The sequence below is a fragment of the Lotus japonicus genome, chromosome 5, assembly GCF_012489685.1.
Source record: "Lotus japonicus ecotype B-129 chromosome 5, LjGifu_v1.2".
Taxonomy (NCBI): domain Eukaryota; kingdom Viridiplantae; phylum Streptophyta; class Magnoliopsida; order Fabales; family Fabaceae; genus Lotus; species Lotus japonicus.
Genome location: NC_080045.1, coordinates 4,429,635 through 4,448,328, shown reverse-complemented (window position 1 = coordinate 4,448,328; position 18,694 = coordinate 4,429,635). Strand labels below are relative to the sequence as shown.

Genomic DNA, 18,694 nt, shown 5'->3' with positions numbered 1-18,694 from the left:
TATTTTACATGATTGGTTACAGTAAATCTACAATATCTAATCATAATCTCCTACAAAAGAATTTTACACATCATATAGATACACAACAACAACAACAACATCATCTAAAAAATCACAAATCACATAACCTATGCCTCTAATTTTCATCATCTTTTGTATGCTTCTCAATAGACACATCAATTCTCTCATACCTTACATCTGCAGGGTTACATCTGCAGGGTGGAGAAAAAACATCCTGTGATGGACAAAGTGCAGACAAGGATACAATTCATGGACAAAGTGCAGACAATGATACAATTCATAGATCAATTCTCTTATATCTTACATTTGCAAGACTATACAAACAATATGACAAAGCTGTGATGGACAAAGTGCAGAAAATGATACAATTCATAGAGGCTTCAAATCCATAACTAGCTAAAGGAAGTGAAGGTTCATTTTTTTCTTTTTGTTTATTCAATATAAAATGGGAGGAGAAAAAATAATACAAATATCCCAATACCATGTCCCCTGCCTACAAAAATTCAATTCTAAGAACCAAAAACAAGTACAAAAGTGACGTTGTGCCTCTAATGTCCTCAAAAGCCCACCCTTGTCTAAATAGATATCAAACCCTCCACTTGCCTAGATGCCATATCCAAAAGCTTTCTACCACGCATGGTATTTTCATGACAGCAAGGAAGCTAAATTTACGAAATCAATTCCAACATTGCCCACCACTGGCACCACATTGCCAACTTATGCCTTACTTTAAACCCAAGACCATGACAGCACCCACACTCCTTTTGCCCATGACAGAAAGCACTTCCTAACCAGCCAAGAACAACATAAACAAAGTATCCGTGAAAATTAACCAAAATCCCAAAAGCGCTTCCTAACCAGCCACACAAGACCATTGTTTGTTTATTTATCATACCCTCCATAACCAAAATCCCATGAAAGCTAAAAACAGTAGCAAAAATCAGAAAAGCTCCAACCAAAAAACACTGGCAAACAGCGAAACCAGCTCCATCCCCATTCCCCCAACCAGCACAAAAATTCATATCAGATCACAACACACCCACAAAACAGGTGAAGAATCCATCAAAATTAATGGGAAAAAAAATCAATCAAAATTAAAATAGGTGAAGAATCATACCCACGAACACAGATTTGCGGTTCCAGACGTTGAACAGATCAATGCGGTGAGAAACGATTGGATCTGAAGACCTGGGTTCACCCAATGTGCTCAAACGAACCTCCAACGTTTTCAAACCAGCCTCGTAATCAACCCATGCTTTGAGCTTTTCCCCATTGTTTACAACCAGCTTCAACACGAAGCATTCGCAACCGCGACGGAGGCGAGGCTACCAACATCGATCCCATTCTTGGTGGCGTGATGTCGTGGTGGTGCACTGGTGCTTGTGTGTGTGCTTGACCTAGGTAGTGAGAGAAAGAGGGAGAGGAGTGAGGACTGAGGGTACTGAGTGCGTGAGAGAGAAAGAGAGTGTCTTGGGTGCAAATTAAAATTTCAGGGGGTTCAAAAAAAATATTATACAGGGGGGTAAGTGAGAATTTTTTCATTTTCAGGGGGTTCATCTGAACCCCCTGAGTCTAACGTGGGTCCGCCCCTGCGCCGCACAACCATTTTTTTCTACATTTGCTTTGTTGCTGTCTTCTTCCTATTCTCATGCTCATGTGTCGTTCACCATGTTTCTTCTATATTTGCTTTGCTGCGTTTTGTGATGGGTGTGTGAGAGAGAGAAGTTGGGATCTAGGGTGCAAATTTAAAATCTCAGGGGGTTCAAAAAAAACTTATAGGGGGGTAAGTCGGATTTTTTTTTTCAGGGGGTTCATCTGAACCTCCTGAGCTTGCTGTGGATCCGCCCCTGATGATAAGGCCTTTCATCCTCATGTGTATGATAAGGTTTTAGTTCAAAACTAACCCATGGTGGTTCAGTTTAATTTTCATCCTTAGATATAATACTTAAATAGAGTGATCCTCCCTAGATTTTATTTTTTGGTACATGGGAAAATTATAAAACTAAAGCGCTAAATAATCCCTAGCCAAGAAGGGCACAACCACACTAGGCGGGTCCATGAATTCCATGAGAGCACAATGCAAACGAGCACCTTCACCCGCAAGGCAATCCGCTGGACCATTCGCCTCTCGCAGAATAAACCGGAGCCTGACTTTCCACTGCCTATTGAGGAGCAAATGGATCGCTTGGAGTTCAGAGGCATGAACATGGTATCCATAATTCCTGTCCTGAAGAGCTTTCACGAGCTCTTTGCAATCAGTCTCACAGTATAGTGAGTGAATGTTCATGGCCCATGCAAGCTGCAAACCAACCGCCATAGCTCGAATCTCCGCAAGACCGCAATCATGGGGTCCCCTCAGACTGCACCAGCATAGAAGCCCAATTTCCAGGTTGTTGTGCTATCACGGATCACCCCTCCGATTCCCATCCTGTTGTGAGTGTGACTGAACGCACCATCTACTGTCAGCGAGCAGAAGCCCAAGGAGGAGGGTCAGGGAGCCATTTTGCCACCTGCGACATCCCAAGGAGAGAGTCAGTTCCTGCACCAAGGAGGTTATGATAAATACGCTCCTCTCCCCGGATCCACTAGACCACAAAATCCACCGTCCATTTCCTATCACCGAGCACCATTTCATTGCGCCACCGCCATAGACCCCAGAGGCCAGCCAAAAAGAGTGTAGTTGCTCGACCTCTAGCTAGCACCTGCACCCAGTTTCGAATGTCCTGCGCATAAAAATTTGGCCAAGCCAAAGCATTAAGTCGCCGCCACACTTCCATGGAGTGAGGGCAATCCCTCAAGCAATGTAACCTATCCTCAATAGGATGTGAGCACCGAGGACACGCAGGGGATTGCGCCAAATGACAAGCAAACCGTTTATCATTAACTTGAATACCATTGTGCAGAAGAAGCTAAATAAACACACGAATCTTTTCCAGCGCCTTTATCTTCCACACCTAGTGCCACTCCTCTGTATTAAGGTCCTCTTCCTCCCTAGTACGAAGCCAATCATATCCTGCAGCCACAGAGTACATGCCTGACTCATGAGGGTGCCAGGTCCAGCAATCTCTAGTGTTTGGAGTCGCGGGATCCTCCCTAGATTTAAGTGAATGGTTAAAAAGATTATAAAAAAAAAGGAGGTTTTTGTTGATTTGTAAATTCGGTAATCAATGACCAACTTGTATTAGAGTTATGTGAAGATTGATTAATAATTGCAATTACATCATAGTACTTTAAGGTGTCACATGTCTTGCCGAGAGTGATCATTGAGAATGACTCAGTTTGAGCTATTGAGTCAAGTGTGGCTGATGGTGGTATCCTTGTTAGTCCCTACTTGAAGTTAGTTTAGTACATCCATCATGCAGTTCCTCCACAATTAGAGGTGAGGTTTCGCCTCATTCCTTGTGAAGCGAATGTCGTAGCAAACAATTCGGCTTAGGAGTGTTGATACACTTGGATTTGGGCTCCATGTTTTGCACTTCCCTTTAACAGTGTCATAGTTTGTTGTTTAAGAACACTACTTAGGCTTTAGACTCTCTTGGTGATCTTACATTGTAGTGCTTTCGCCTTTCTAAGGCTTTGCCCCTCCATGTTACTCAAAAAACATGTAGAACTAACTGTTTTTTTGTGCATGTGAAACAAAATCATTTGTTAAGACTGGACAAAAAGATTAAAGCACTATAAACGAAAAAAAGTGGCACATGACCAATTATAATTATAATTAATTCTTTTTATTAAAAAGAATAATTAATTTGGTTTGAGTTAAATGTGAAATGAAATAAGTAACTGAGTTAATCTAAACTAATTTAATTGGTTTTATACTTTAATTTGTACAGTTAACTTGGCTTGGGCAATCCAATCTAATAAAAAAGAGCTACCTACAAACGCTTGTAAAAGCTAACCACCTCCTACATAGAAGAATAACACTCAAGATGATGTAACATGAAAGAATAGAAATTTACTTTGTTTTTTAGTAAGGTGAAGAAAGTCAGTGAAAATTCCACCTAATACAACTATTACAAAAAATACTAATGTTTGTATGGTAAAAGGAATTATCAAAATCATATGCTAAAAGAATAAATCATTCCAAGATACACACATCTATCCTACCGTAGGATTGATCTATGAATTCTAATTAAACCCCCTATGACATTGTAATTAACAAAGACCACTTTCATCAAAAGTCTAGTGTGATTACAAAGGACCCATATACAAAATAAAAGGATCCCAGAGAAAGAAACATGAAAAAAGAATGAATTGCCTCCACTTCCTGTTGTGCACTACCACTTTTAACACAAAAACCTTTCACAATCCTGGTATTCCATACCTCCATGTCAAAAATCTTCAAGAGCTGCTATTGATTTTGATATGTATTTTCAAGTGGAATTCCAAATTAGAACGATATAAAGCCCCTGTGATAATAGAAGGGAGTCGCTGTTGCTTGGAAGTTCAAACTTCCCATCATATGAACAATTTCTATCACTCTCAAAATGCAAATATACATGAGAGATCATTCACTTCCACTGCTAAGTCTATCTGAAATAAAAAAATGGTTCAAATAGTGAGTTAAATTAAGGACAGGTATATATCTCAAGGAGGATGAACAGAAATAAAAGAATCATAAAAAAACCTGATTGTCTTTTCCCCTCCATGGCTTCTTTCTTCTCTTGGCAACTTGAACAAAGGAAAGGTCCATCCCAGGGACGCAATTTTCTCACGTTGGGCAAGCCCTCGTGTATCGAAATACCCTCTCCCGGTTTTATCTCTACTTGACATACTGCACACATGAACAACTTGAACATGTTGCAGAGTGGATATTTAGTATCTAACCTGCATTTTAGACAGACATGTGTTATTGTTAAGAGAAAATTAGAAAGAATCTGCGTGCTAACTTTGACAAGGGCTATTACAAAACTAAACCTCTCTGAAAGCATAGCAGATCCTTCCTCATGCAGTTCCACTACTACATCTGGCTCTAAGTATTCTTTGTCCATATAAGAAGATGATTCAGAAGACTTTTTACGAAACATGGACTTGAGCATTACTTTTACTGGCTTCTTTTGTAGTGGCACAGATACAGGTGGCTTCTCCTGAGGTAATATATCAACGACGATGCAAGTAGTATCATCTCTAAGTCCCTTTGCTTGTAAAGCTTCCTGAAGATAGAAAGAGACAGGGGAATAAAGGGATAGGAACACATAATTCATACCACTAAATGACTAAGTAATCAGGAGAAAATAATGCAAACAAGGTATCTTATGATGTTGAAGTCAGAATTACTATTACACCCAGCATCAAAACAGGCTTAGTAAACAAAATTCACAAAATGGTTTGAAATTTGTATATTAATCTCACTTTAACAATATGTGGTGCAGCAGCCTCGGCTGACATGCCCCGACAACAATCAAGGGCCACTTCTGCAGGTAAAGAATCCCAAACACCATCACTGCAGATAACAAGCCGGCCTCCAGCAGTGGACAGCTGAATAAACAGACATCAATAGGTATGAAAAACAAAGAAATTAAGCTATTCTTAAAAAAGAAAGAAAAGCACACATAAGGTTAATTAAGAGAAAGGAATTATATAAACCCGGGAACTGAGAGTGAAGGGTGCAATTGAAAATTAACTTATTTACATAAACCAACACCACTTTATGTGTAGATTGAGTAGTGACAAACCTTCACTTGCTTTACATGCGGTACAGGGACAACAAATTCACCAATATCCATATCTCCAATAGATCTTGAAAGACACAATCCACCAGGCCAACATCTCAAAGGACCAACCTAAAAAAATTAATAATCTAGTTAGGCATTTTAGTATTATCAACTCATGCAAATTTCTTCTAAAGAGATAATGACAATGTAAACAAAAGCTTTCTCAAAGATTATACAAGTTTTAATGAAATGCAATGAGTATTGTATTGTTAATTTCATATGGTCATATCATCATATATGTAAATCAACAAGTGCACACCTGCTACCAAGTTTTCCATGGTATGATTCTCCTAGTTTATTTCCGAATTAATTCTGAATATGTGATTTAATGAGGCAAGCATTGTGTACCAAAAATAAAGTATCACTAGCGGTTTCAGATAAATGAACAACAAGTCCTCCTCTTTCTTTTTGGTGGTGTGTGGAGCAGGGTGGGTGTTAAAGCTTGTCATGGAGTAAGTAATTTGGATTAAAAGCAATCAAATTAAAAGGGATATGTACCTCTGCACCTCCCCCAGTATTTAGCCGACCAACCTCACCCCCACTTGAGGTGATGCGCATCCTCCTAATAGAAGTAAAAGAGAAGGATTAGGCTGTTTATAACAAAGCAAATCCAAGCATTTGTTATAAAAAATTCAATTTACAACTTACTCCTCTTCATTTGTTTCTAGCCTATGATCTGCTGACAAGTAATAAATTCCACCATCAGAAGATTCAAGTACGCAACGAGAATCACCAACTGACGCAACTGTTACAACCCATCCTTCTATAATCACAAAGGTGACAGTTGTTCCTGATTTTTGTGCTGTAATGACAAATAAAAAAAATTAAAAACATTAATTTAGAAGTATAAAAGCTATCCATCACAAGCTCAGTAGACCATCTTAATAACTTCCATTACGAATTGATCTTCGTCATCAACCATACTCCAATATTAGTCTAATATGACAATACCTAGCATGTGAATTTAAATTGTGGTTGCTATGGTGTTGTGGTCAAAGTCTCACTGTGACTGTAGCTATTGGGGTTTAATGCAGATCAATGCAACAGTGAAATCCATCGCAGTCGAGATATTGCAGCCACATCACAGGATTACAGATCACAATTTAGATCCAGTGCCAACTATACTATCATACAAGTAAATAATATTATACAGTTTACAGTCACTGTGCACTATGCAGTAGACAATTTTGCTTCACCAAAAGTTGCACTACTAAAATTTTACTGCCAAGACCAACTTAATTGCCCTACGAGGGGAAGGGAAACCCCTTTAAAATCTAAGACAAGTTCTGCAAAAGCAACAATTGAATCGACTATGTTCATCTCTAGAATCTCAGATGAACCTAAGCAAACTTTATGAAAATTCCTAAAACGGGAAACCACATAACAAACATTAAGGTGCTACAAATTTATCTAGCTTTATTCAAAGAAGTATTGACCTACATGAATTGCTTATTAATCTGCCAGAGGATTTTAAGATAGAAAACTTTTGTTTGAAATATGAAAAAATTTAATGTGCATACTCTAGCCAAAGCAATATCAAATTGTTAAAGCTAGTTAAGCTGGTGCCCGAAACATGCAAGATTCATGTCCAGATAACAAGCAAAGAAATCCAACCTAATCCAACCAGTTGCAATATCAGCTTTCAAAAGCATTGCATGAACGGTTATACCAAAAACCATCCTCCCCACTTTGTAAAGCAGTTTTCTCACCCATGAACATTTACAATCAAAGTCTTTAAAAATCACAATAATTATGGCAAGAGGCAAGATTATGGGAGCGTTTCTTTCAAGCAGGCCTAGTAGAAGTGTAGAAAACCTTCAAAGACGTTAAAAATACAACAAATAATACCAAGGTTTCAAAATATGGTAAGCCCATTTAGCATATATATCTGCAAAAAGCTTTTCTTTTTCCTTTTAATGAGAAGCCAAGAATGAAATATGGCATCAATAACTGGAAATAATTACAAACACTTTGCATGACATGAGGATTCCAGTTGCTGCACATGAATTTGCTTCCTCTACAAAGTACAAACAATTAACAGAGGACAAAGAAAACACCAAAAGGAATAAACTATTCATACCTTTCTCTTGAAAATCTTTATCAGTTTTTACAAAGCCTGCAACCATAGCTCTAGGCAATGCTGCTATCCACTCATCTCGGTTAAGATCTGAAGGAATGGCGCCTAAAACATTATTTAGCAGATTCTCCTTAGTATAAATAGCAGCAGCAGATCCATTGTGTCCGTCAAATAGCTGTAAAACTTCTACATCAGAAAATGAAACTAGGGAAAATGCAAAAAGAAAAGCCAGAAACTAGAAAGAGAACAAAGGGGCATCAATTCATAATAACACAGCATAAATGGGGCTAAAATCGGATAACCTTCTCACGGTCCAACTAAAATGAGCACAAACATAAGAACAAAACCAGAACAAGTAAATAAACCAAAGCTGAGGGCAACTGTTCACATAAACTGAGGAATTAAGTCAGTAATATAAAGTTCCCCATGTTCATGGCGACATCAAAACTCTGTATATGGTTGGTTTAACTGTCCACTTTCCAAGAGGGAAAAGTTGAAAGGGAGCATTATGTTCCATTAGCTTTTAATGGAAATCAAGCATAAACAAACATAGCCACTCATCTACCAACTAAAAGTCAAGCACATCAAATATAAGCATAAAAATAAGACATTGGAGTCTAAGTAAATCTGCATTTCCAATCAGTGCAATGAGATAGTTCCCCCCTTTTTTCACATATTCATGATACCATGTCAAAGAATGACAATATGTAAAATTAAATACATCAAAAGCATCCAACAAGGTGTTGGTCTAGTGGTACGCAAACTATACTCTCTGATAAGGGTAAGGGTGAAAACACAAGTTCGAACCCCTAGAAAGTTAATTACATGAAAAGCAATGTGATTGAATAAGGGCGTGAGAAAAGAAACAAGCATACCCCAAAAACGGAATACGTAGAGACTCCATCACCGACCATCCTCTGGCACTCGGCCTTGAGCAGCGTGAAATCCTCCCCTTTCTTACTCTGCCCCGCTTGACCATGAACAATCTCAGGCTTCTCAATCCTCTCACTCGCCAATTCACGCTTCAGCAACACCGAAAGAGGAACCGTCTGGTGGTGCTGCTCATTCCTGGTGGTGGTAGACATTGCTTCACGACGCCGCCACCCTCAAATTCCGCCGAATCAAACACGATTTGGATGCTGATGCTGATGAATGCGGTTTTCAATCCTCCATTACAGTGATGTATAATCAAATCCTAAATAAGGAAATAAATGAAAAAACACGCATTAATTAATGAAAAAATCGAATAAAATCTTCACATATTTTCATTCCAATTCCAAATCCAATCAACGCGAGATCGTAATGCACACAAAACGATACCTAACAAAAAAATTCATCAACAATTCAATTCAGAGAAATACGAGAATGAGAGAGGAATTTGCAAATTGCGAAACATTGAAATGAGAGGGAGAGGTTTGTTTACAGAAGAAGAGGAAGTGAACGGCGGCGATTGAGGTTCACGCGCGAGAAAGTGGAAGTGGAAATGGTGTGGCGCGCGATCGAGAAATGCAGATCGTGGCGTTCTGGAAATATTCCATTGTTGATAGAAATGGAGAACAAACTCAAAGCACACAACAAATGAACCTTTTTTTTGCAGAACAAAAAAAAATTGGATGAATGACGTGGCCAAAACGCTGCGTTTTGGTGTTAATGTCAATGTCTCTTTGATATGTCTTCACGTTGCGGCGCGACCAATTAAAAATTGACTCCAATAATTACATGTTGCTGTCTATGATTATTTGTATTATTTATTTTTCTTTTATAAAAGAAAGCTATGGTCCCGGTAGGATAGAGCGGAAAACATATGAGTTAGATAGGGGAGGTCTATGTATCGATTCGTGGCGGGTACAATTTATTTTTGCAATGTACCAAAAAAAAAAGCTATGATGATTATTTTAATTCTGGTACATAAATCATCGTTGTTATTTGGTTCTGTGTTTACCTTTTTTAATTATTCCTTGTAATAATTGCATGATTTTAGGTTTGAAATAAGGGATATTTTTAACCTAAATAAAATTCTTCTTATTTCTTTATTTTTTAAATAGAAGTATTGCTTTATTTTGAATTCTATGAAAATTAGAAATATTATGGACTCCATATTTAAATGAAAACAAATTTTTTTTTACATTGGAAAGAAAAGTTACACTCTTCATGAATCAATTTATGAACCTTCATTTCTTAAACTCTTATGTCATTCAACTCTTACCAGTTAAGCTATAATTCGAGTTTAACTACTAGACACTGATAATGTAAAAAAATTACATGATTATCTAGTTAGAATACATTAATTTTTCATGTTATAATTAAATTTAATTTAAAAATAGAAAAGAGATGCCATTTGATGTATATGCAAAAAAACATTATACTATTAGTGCCTACAAATTAAATCCAGAATTTCTTCAAGATATTAATTTATCAAATTACTTCAAATAGAAAAATATTGGATTCTGGTGAAAATGCATAAACATCTGCTTTCGTCAAAATTGATGTTGAGTTTATCTAGATCTTGAGTTGATTGACTCAGCATCATCTCCCAACTAGAGAAAGAAATTGCTTCAAAACGTGTTTTTATGATCCAATTGGCGCCAATTAAGGCAGTGAAGGACCCAGTTGTAGAAAGTTGTCAACTACAAAACCCATACCACAATCCACTTGGACAGAGTGTTTGTGCAAGACACCATCTTAATAGAGAAAAATAGTAATTGTATTAATAAGTCAACAAGATTAAAATAACAAGATACTATGTAATTACTCCATTCACTATGATATATGTCTTCTCTTTTCTTTCATGTGATATCCAACATGATTATGTCGCATATGACCAAGTCTTTGCACTAAACTTTCTGTGTATTTGTAATAAAGTATTGACTGAGAGTTTGATCAATTCATTGAATGAACAATGAATTGGGCTGGAGTAGTCATCAACACATGCAGGCGAGTGACGGCTAAGTATACAATGTCAACCAAACTGCTACCGATCAAAAAAGTCACGGCTAGCAACTCTCCCTTTAACAAAAAATTTCAACAATTTCTTATTAATTAATTAAAATTCATATAGAAAACATTAAATTGAAAGTGAGGTCATATTTTTAGTGTATCTCACTTAAATTTCAGCTAATCAATAAAAGAGTGTTAAAGTAAATTTTGCTACATTTTTAAAGTCAAGTATGTATAATAGAAACCTAAATGACTAAATCCTCTCTAGTAACATGATGAAAGGCGAAATCTTAATCATTTAGTACATATTTGAAAAATCCTTTTATAATTGATTATAAAGCTAAAAACAATTCTCTTGAGATGCTTATATGAATAACTTTCAAGTTTAGGCCTATCAAAGTAAGTCATTCCTGAATTTCAAAATAAAAAGTGAGTCATTCCGACTCGCTCGAGCTGGTTCACCCCGAGTTAGAAGAAAAATGAGCTGAGCCGAACTAGCTCACTTTTCTTTTCTTTTTCCAGTGACATGACGGGGCTAAGCCTCGAGCTCACTTTTCTAGTGAGTCTCTAAAATTATACTTTGTCTCAACCCACATCGAGCTAGTGGATTAGGTGAGCAAGCTCACTTTTATTCAAAAAAAATTCAAAATCAACAAAAATTCATAAAATGTAAAAGCTACTAAAGTGCGAGGAAAAAAATAATATTCAACTATCATAAATGTGTAAAAAATGTTTTTCATTGATAAATCTGATTGATGTTATTATTATATTAAAAAATCATTTTAGTGTTTTTTATTAACTAACAAATAATAGTTTAAATAAAAATAACCTTCCTCACGAGCTAGCTCAACCCATTTTGACTGGTGTAGCCTGTTAAGTTAGGTCAGTCGAAAAAAAAATATATAACTCGCATAAATATGAGCTAATATTTTCTAACCCACCCAAAAGTGGGTTGAGCCAAACTGACTCATAATTCCGAAATTATTTTTGACAGACCTACTTTCGAGCGCCAAAATTCGTTTTAAAAAAAGTAAATAGATTCAAACAAGATATTATTATTTGTGGAAGTGTCATTCTGCTTAATCAGACTTGAGTGGCTAACCTCTAACTCATTATGACGTGGATGAGATGAAGAGAGTAGACCCAAAGATATGAAATTATTCCTTTTTATTATTTCTTTTGGGCGTATTAGATGCTCAACCAACTAGTCAAGCCAGACAGACAGACTTGGAATGGTACATGTTTTTGCAAGCTGTAAACATCAACCTTCTAAAGTCAGTGTTGCCATCAAATACGCGTAATCCAGTACAGCTCAGTAGCTCACAACAAACCCCATTGCTTGCCCTAGTTTGAGACATCATAGCCAAAATCAATGGTTGTGATATTTTTCTTCCTTTTATTATTCAAACTACAATCTAGTTATGCTTATTTTTCACGAAAGTACAGTGATTAAGTTTCCATGCAGGGTATTGTTTCGACCATGTCAAAACCTCATTAATGATTACATCCCACCCACGTTATATATGACTTGGATTGAAAAATACTTGGTCTCTAGTCTCTACTCTCGAGACATGTTGGCCCATCCCACTTGGATTCACTAGTCATAAGAATTTTGCATTTATATTGTCCAATCAAGATCGGTTGACTCACATTCCAAGTTTTTTATTACAACTTGAAATGTAAATCGTCAAATCAAAGATTAGACATATCAAAATGATTGAATGCGTGAATGCAGGATTTTACAGAAGAAAATCCAAATGTGTTTTTGGAGTTGGATTCGCTGCAGGGGTATGTTTTCCCTTAAAATTGTTTTAAAACTAGTATGAAAACACAAACATTAGGCTCCAATAGATACAAGCCTCAGACAATAAGTAATGCATGTCTATCATCCACTTTGGAAAAATGCACTGTATGAACTAATTTGCTTATCCAAATATGTTTTTTGGAGTTGTATTCGCAGCAGTCAGGGGTATATGTTTTCACTTAAAATTTTGTTGTAAAACTAGGATGAAAACACAAACATTATGCTCCCATCTGAAACAAGCTTCAGACAATAAGCAATGCGTGTGGCACTGTATGAACTAATTTGCTTATTCGTTCCCTTTCTTTTGAATCATAATGCCCCAGTACTAATTGATCTCTAGCAGAACTTTCTGAAGTGCTTCTGCAGCCAGAGGGATGTACAAGCAATCCTGGCCGTCGGTATGCCTCTTGATCTTGACCAGCTCATGGTCTTTAAATTCAGTCAAATGAGAATTCAGAGTAACCTGACTGCTAACAAGGAAACGTTCTCGACAGACTGAGTAAAGATCACTGATGGGCATTCCTGAAAAAGAAAATAACATTTTACTAATCAAAAAGCATAAGCCAAATCATTCAGATAAATCTAGAGATAAACAGTCTATCTTTAAATTTAATACATGATTAAGTTTTATGGCGCTGTATGGAAAAGGATTCGTTGTTGTTGTATAAATATGAAAAGAACAACATACAACTAAAATAATAGATACTTGCCTTCTTCAGGATGAGAGAGTTGATGTTCAGCAAGGACTTTGAATACACTCTGAGCATTGGGCGTCAAACTTTGCAAAACTATTGTAGCTGTTTTGACAGTCTGGCTGGCACTGCCATGTGCGAGAATCATCGGATAAAACATGCCTTCAACCTTATACGGAGAAAAAGTAGGGACATGATACCAGCTCCAGTTGAACTGTGTATGAGCCATATTCTTGTCCCAATCTGCCAACAAAAGATGAAACTGTTAAGAAAGACAGAGGCAACCAAAAAAAATAAAAAATAAAAATATCAGAGTCACACATCCTTCATTTTTTTCCTACTACGTCAACAAACAAAAAAGTCATTTCTTCTAAGTTGAGTCAGCTTCATAGATTAAATGACATCATTATATTTTATCAAAACCAAGTCTTAGAAGCAACCATTTAGATCCAAGTCAATAGTAATATTAGGATTTAGAAGTGTTTCTCATCTTCTTACTCTAACTATTAAGGCTATTTTCCACTTGATCAACTATTATCACTATTGGTCTTTATCTCACCTGACCAAACCAGCTTAGATGTCATTCTATCATCTTTACTTCAGTATGTGCTACTCGCCTACTCCTACTTTCCCCAGTATAATCATTTCTCACCTTATCTATTCATTCATTTCTCCTACATCTAACTTTAAAGCACAAACTGAAAATAAAAAATACAGCAAGTCCAGATACCAAAACAAACTTCTGAAGAGGTATACACTTAGTCCTATTGCCCAGCTAAACATAGAGAAGATAGGATCAGAGCCTTAGAAGACCTCCAATAATATAAATAAGCAGCATGGATCAAACAAAAATTTGAATAATATGTTTGTGAAGACGTTTAAATTTTTTTGTAGTAACTTAATAACAAAGTACCTGATATTAAACACTAATAACAGATTACAGATTAAAGCTTCTATTCAGAGTTCAAAAACTCAAAATAGAACAATTCAAACCTTGGAAAAATAATTCGAGTATACATAAGTTTGAAGCATAACTAGAAATGAAATAAGACAATATTAACTACACTAACAACTTACAAGAATAATATATTCTGCACTAGAAAATGTGGCAGACTGACAGTATTCAGTAAACTTACACAGTGGGGCATTAACATGGTCAATAGATGCAACAATACGAATATGGGTACAAGCAGCCAGGCGAGCAAGATATTGTTGTGTTTCATAGTCCCTCAACCCAGGTCCATCAATATTGTGAATGACAACACAAACAAAACAATCACCATCCTCTAATTCCACTTCATCCAAAAATGTAAGAAGATCATCCATGGATTGAGAATTGTATGGCTGCTGACTCTTGGGCAAGTCCCGAGTGGAAACCCTCCGTTTAGTTTTCATGTAATCACACAGAAGATCAGCTAAAGCTACCACAACCTAACACATCAAAACTAAAAACACTAGTGAGCAGCTATGCATGATGAGAACAAGCTTGACAGCGCAGGCAGAACACTTAACGCCCTTCCGACAAAATTTTATTTATCTCCTTTTTGCGCCTTTAATTTCCCCTCAAAAGAGTTATCATTACGTACTTATTTGGGAAGGTATGATATCAGTGAGGGAAACAAACCTGTTTTAAGTTAATGGTCTGAAGATACCCATTAATGACAACTACAGAATATTCAGCCAGTGCCCTTGAAGCAAAATCTTCAATCATAGCCTTCTTAGACCCAAAACCATACATTAGAAGACCAAAACCACACCTGACCTCAATGATGTAACAAAAATAAATTTAAGTTCATACAATATTACCAAGATTAAGAAACTTAAAACTGCATATCCTTAAAAAACATTACTCAAACAAAGTTATATGTGTGTGTGTGTGTGTGTGTGTCTAGCTATGACACAACAATGAACGATAACATTTTTGGATCAACTTCTTTTTCAACATAATAAATTTTAGTACTCAAAAGCTAGTTACAGAAATTTTTTCGCATAATTGAATTTGACTTTATAAATCAATTGTAGAAGAACTTTCAAATATGCATGGAGTATAAATATAACAGAAGTTGATGGGGATGGGAACAGATGCATACTTTAGCGCAAAAAGCCATTCAGGATACATAGCTTTATAGGAATCCATTAAGAGGGCAATCTCATTTTCATGCTTGGGTTGAATGTGCAATGCAGCTTCCCTCAATTCCTAGTCACATACGAAAACCCAAGGTAAAGCTAGAAGCGGAAATTTGAGAGAATGGAGTGGGAACCAAACAAGAACAACCAGGGCATTTACAATAGGTACCTGTTCATCAACAACGTTGATGTCGGTAATCTTTTGTTTCGATTTCTTCACCGAGGATGCCAATTCCTTCGCCAGGAAATAATTTCTTGAGAATTCGTACTCTTCCTCGTCCTCCTCCTTTTCCTCCGCCCAATTGCCATTGTTGTCCATTGATCAGTCTATGAGAAAAAGTAAACTGCACTGAAATGAAATGCAAAATTATTATTAGTATTTTAATTCAACATAATTAAACAAGTCCATACTCCTAATTCAAAAATAATGATCATCCCACAAGTACCTAATTAAACGAAAACATCAAACATTTTCAAACCCAAAATAGCAATTGGTTTGCAATTTGTTCAAAGAGGCAATACCAGTTATGTCAGGCAGCAACTTGTGTTCAAAATTAGAAGCAATTATAATTTCTATTCAATAGCAATCGGTATGCTTGGTTTACCGTCAATCTGTCACCATATGGTCAAGAATCAAGACATACATTTCATGGCATAGTTCCTCTATTGAGGTGAATGAGCATTCGACATGTTTTCTTGATATTATGCTACTAGCTAGTCCTACAAAACACTTGGTGACAAACATGAGTGATCAACATCTTCAATGAAATCAGTAGGTGCCCCAATGTTCCTAAGCTTGTTAATTAATTGAAGACTAAACAAAAACAGAGTCACATTCTTATCAATCATGGAGGTAATGAGGGGTTTCCAATCTGATTCATTATAACCAGTAGCAGAGGAATTAGATCTAAGTTGATGTGCAATTCCTACAATTTTGATTCAAAACAAATGCAAAAGAAATAAAAGCTGATTAATATAGCGACATCATCACCCCTCAAAACTAAACCTAAAATCTGCAATCATACCCATCTAAGCCAGAAGCTAGAAGCAGACAAATAGCATCCCAGATGAATTTCAAAACCAGAAGAAAAATAGACACAGACAGTCTGAAGAAAGCACGACCAACCAGAATGAAGTGCGACGGTGACGTCGTCTGCGAGGAGGAGCGCGGCGGACGGCGGCGGTTGAGACTGCGTTGGCTAGCGGCAGAGGAGAACGATTCTGTGTGTTACTATGCACTTGCTCTTTTGCCCTAGACGTTTTTCCCGCCATTTCTTATCTGATTAAGCGCGTAATCCACAGAAAGTAGGTGCACATGGTTGGGTTGGATGGATTTTGGTCAAAATAAAATCCGAACCGATTAAAATTGTCTGGGTTGGGTTGGGTTGGATTTCACGAATTTCTTCTTCGGACCCGATCCGAACCAACCCGACGAAGTTCGGATTGGGTTGGATGGATTGATTGGGTCACTATATTAACATAATAATATATCTGAAATATTAAAAAATCTTGCAAATATTATTATAAATTCAGAAAAAGTTATAAAAATACTAAATATGTTATAATACTAAATAGCATGAAAATGACACAAAAAGTTATACCGAATAGCATGAAATAATATCACATAAATGACATATAACCAAATATTATGAAAACATAAAACTTCATTACCAAATGACATGAAACAATCTAACATAAATAGTACCTAAAAAGTGAAAAACAACACTAAATGTCATGTCATGACACTTAGAACTTAGATGTCTCCAACATACCAAATAATATATATAGACATGTAACAAATAACTACAAACAAATACTCTAAGTTCAAATATGACAAATAACTATAAATACTTAAGTCTCAAAGTTTCAAAAAGTCATCACTCAAACACTAGCACTCCAAGTATGAGTAAAGTTATAAAAAAAAATTATTATTATATGTATGGATTCTGGGTTGGGTTGGATGGATTTGAACTGAATCCGAAATCCGATCCGAACTTGGTTGGGTTGTAGTGAAATCCATCCGATTAACCCGATTACCCGATCCAACCCGCATTTTTTCTATTGGATCTAATTGGATTGGACGGGTTCATTGGATCTACCCGGCCCATGTTCACCCCTAGTGTGGGACGGTAGGAGAGACAATAAGCATCTCCAATGCTAGTTCTTATTTCTTAGTTCTTAGCACTATTCATGTGGGCCCGTACTGCCACATGTGCTTAAGCAACTCTTTGCAGATTTTGCTCCAACCATGAGTTCTTAGTTCTTATCACTATTCATCCGGTCCTACAATATCATTATTTTCATATTTTTTATTTTCATATAATCTTGATTTAAATTTAAATGCTAATTTAATACTTAAATTAAATGAATGAGAGAGAAAAATTTAACTTTTTATGCTAAGAACTCAAAAGTAAAACATCTTATATAAGAACCTAGTTCTTATTTTTAAGAACTAAGAGCTCCACGTCATCCTCTCTAATGGTTAAGAACTCAGTTCTTAGTTCTTAACTAAAAAATAAGAACTAAGAACCTTGCATTTAGAGATGCTCTAAAAGTACGAATATAAATTCGGAAATACATTAGTTGGGAGAGACTTTGTAATCATTTTTAGAACCAGTGGCGAGACAATATCTATCATTCAAAGGTCAATACGATATGTAATTAACTAATTAACATGTTATCATTTACTTACACAATTAGATTTTAGAGTAAGTTATTATCATAATTAAAAATATTATAATATTTTATAAAGTATAGTTAATTATGTTACTGGCGTGTGACGGTAGCTCATACTCCCAGGGAGCGCAACACAGCGGCAAATTTGTTGGGTAGAGAGGCAACGAGGGGCGGCGCGCAGCGTCGGGTGTGGAGTCAGCCTCCGTCATTTCTCGTCCTCGCGTTGGCTCAAGATGCAATAGGATAGCTTTCTTTTCTGCTTGTTCTTGTTTTTAATTCCTTATGTGACCAAAAAAAAATTATGTCACTGGTCTTTGTATAATATGCAAGATTTGATTTTCATCTATCGTGGATGTGAAAAGTGGCCGGAGTGTGTTGTTTTTCCAGAAAAAAAATAAATTGAAACCATGCTGGACATAGAAAGAAGGTAAAGGTGGAAGGTGTGATGTATGTAGTTGATTTTTTAATTGGGCTCGAAGTTGTGTGGTGTTTGAATGAAAGACGTTCCATTCTACCACTACCATGACCATCTACATCCATTGCCTTCCTTCTCCCTTGTTTCTTCCCCACCACTGCCAAGACATCCAGCACTTTAGCCAAGAGAAAACACCCCATTACCAAGTCAAGACTCACGTCACTCACTGGC

The 18,694-nt window shown here is 36.5% G+C and overlaps 2 protein-coding genes across 4 annotated transcripts; both read right to left on the bottom strand.

The window, feature by feature from the left end:
• Window positions 1–4,176: 4,176 nt before the first annotated feature.
• Window positions 4,177–9,393, bottom strand: LOC130718867 (probable protein phosphatase 2C 12). The gene is made up of 10 exons (XM_057569495.1): window positions 9,236–9,393; window positions 8,688–9,007; window positions 7,816–7,987; window positions 6,384–6,537; window positions 6,234–6,297; window positions 5,697–5,804; window positions 5,374–5,499; window positions 4,939–5,174; window positions 4,649–4,848; window positions 4,177–4,554 (listed from the first exon to the last, which is right to left on the bottom strand). The coding sequence occupies exons 2-10, from the start codon at window positions 8,895–8,897 to the stop codon at window positions 4,529–4,531; spliced, it is 1,296 nt and encodes a 431-aa protein (XP_057425478.1). The 5' UTR covers window positions 8,898–9,007; window positions 9,236–9,393; the 3' UTR covers window positions 4,177–4,528.
• A 3,179-nt stretch (window positions 9,394–12,572) lies between these two features.
• On the bottom strand, window positions 12,573–16,656 carry LOC130721418 (origin of replication complex subunit 2). Of its 3 annotated transcripts, none has more exons than XM_057572219.1 (7): window positions 16,499–16,656; window positions 15,542–15,721; window positions 15,336–15,442; window positions 14,870–15,002; window positions 14,382–14,676; window positions 13,264–13,488; window positions 12,573–13,075 (listed from the first exon to the last, which is right to left on the bottom strand). In XM_057572219.1, the coding sequence occupies exons 2-7, from the start codon at window positions 15,689–15,691 to the stop codon at window positions 12,879–12,881; spliced, it is 1,107 nt and encodes a 368-aa protein (XP_057428202.1). In that variant the 5' UTR covers window positions 15,692–15,721; window positions 16,499–16,656; the 3' UTR covers window positions 12,573–12,878. The 3 variants fall into 3 exon arrangements, with proteins under 3 accessions (XP_057428202.1, XP_057428203.1, XP_057428204.1); XM_057572220.1 differs by having other exon boundaries at window positions 15,542–15,716; window positions 16,499–16,643; XM_057572221.1 differs by having other exon boundaries at window positions 16,398–16,613.
• Between the last annotated feature and the right edge of the window lie 2,038 nt (window positions 16,657–18,694).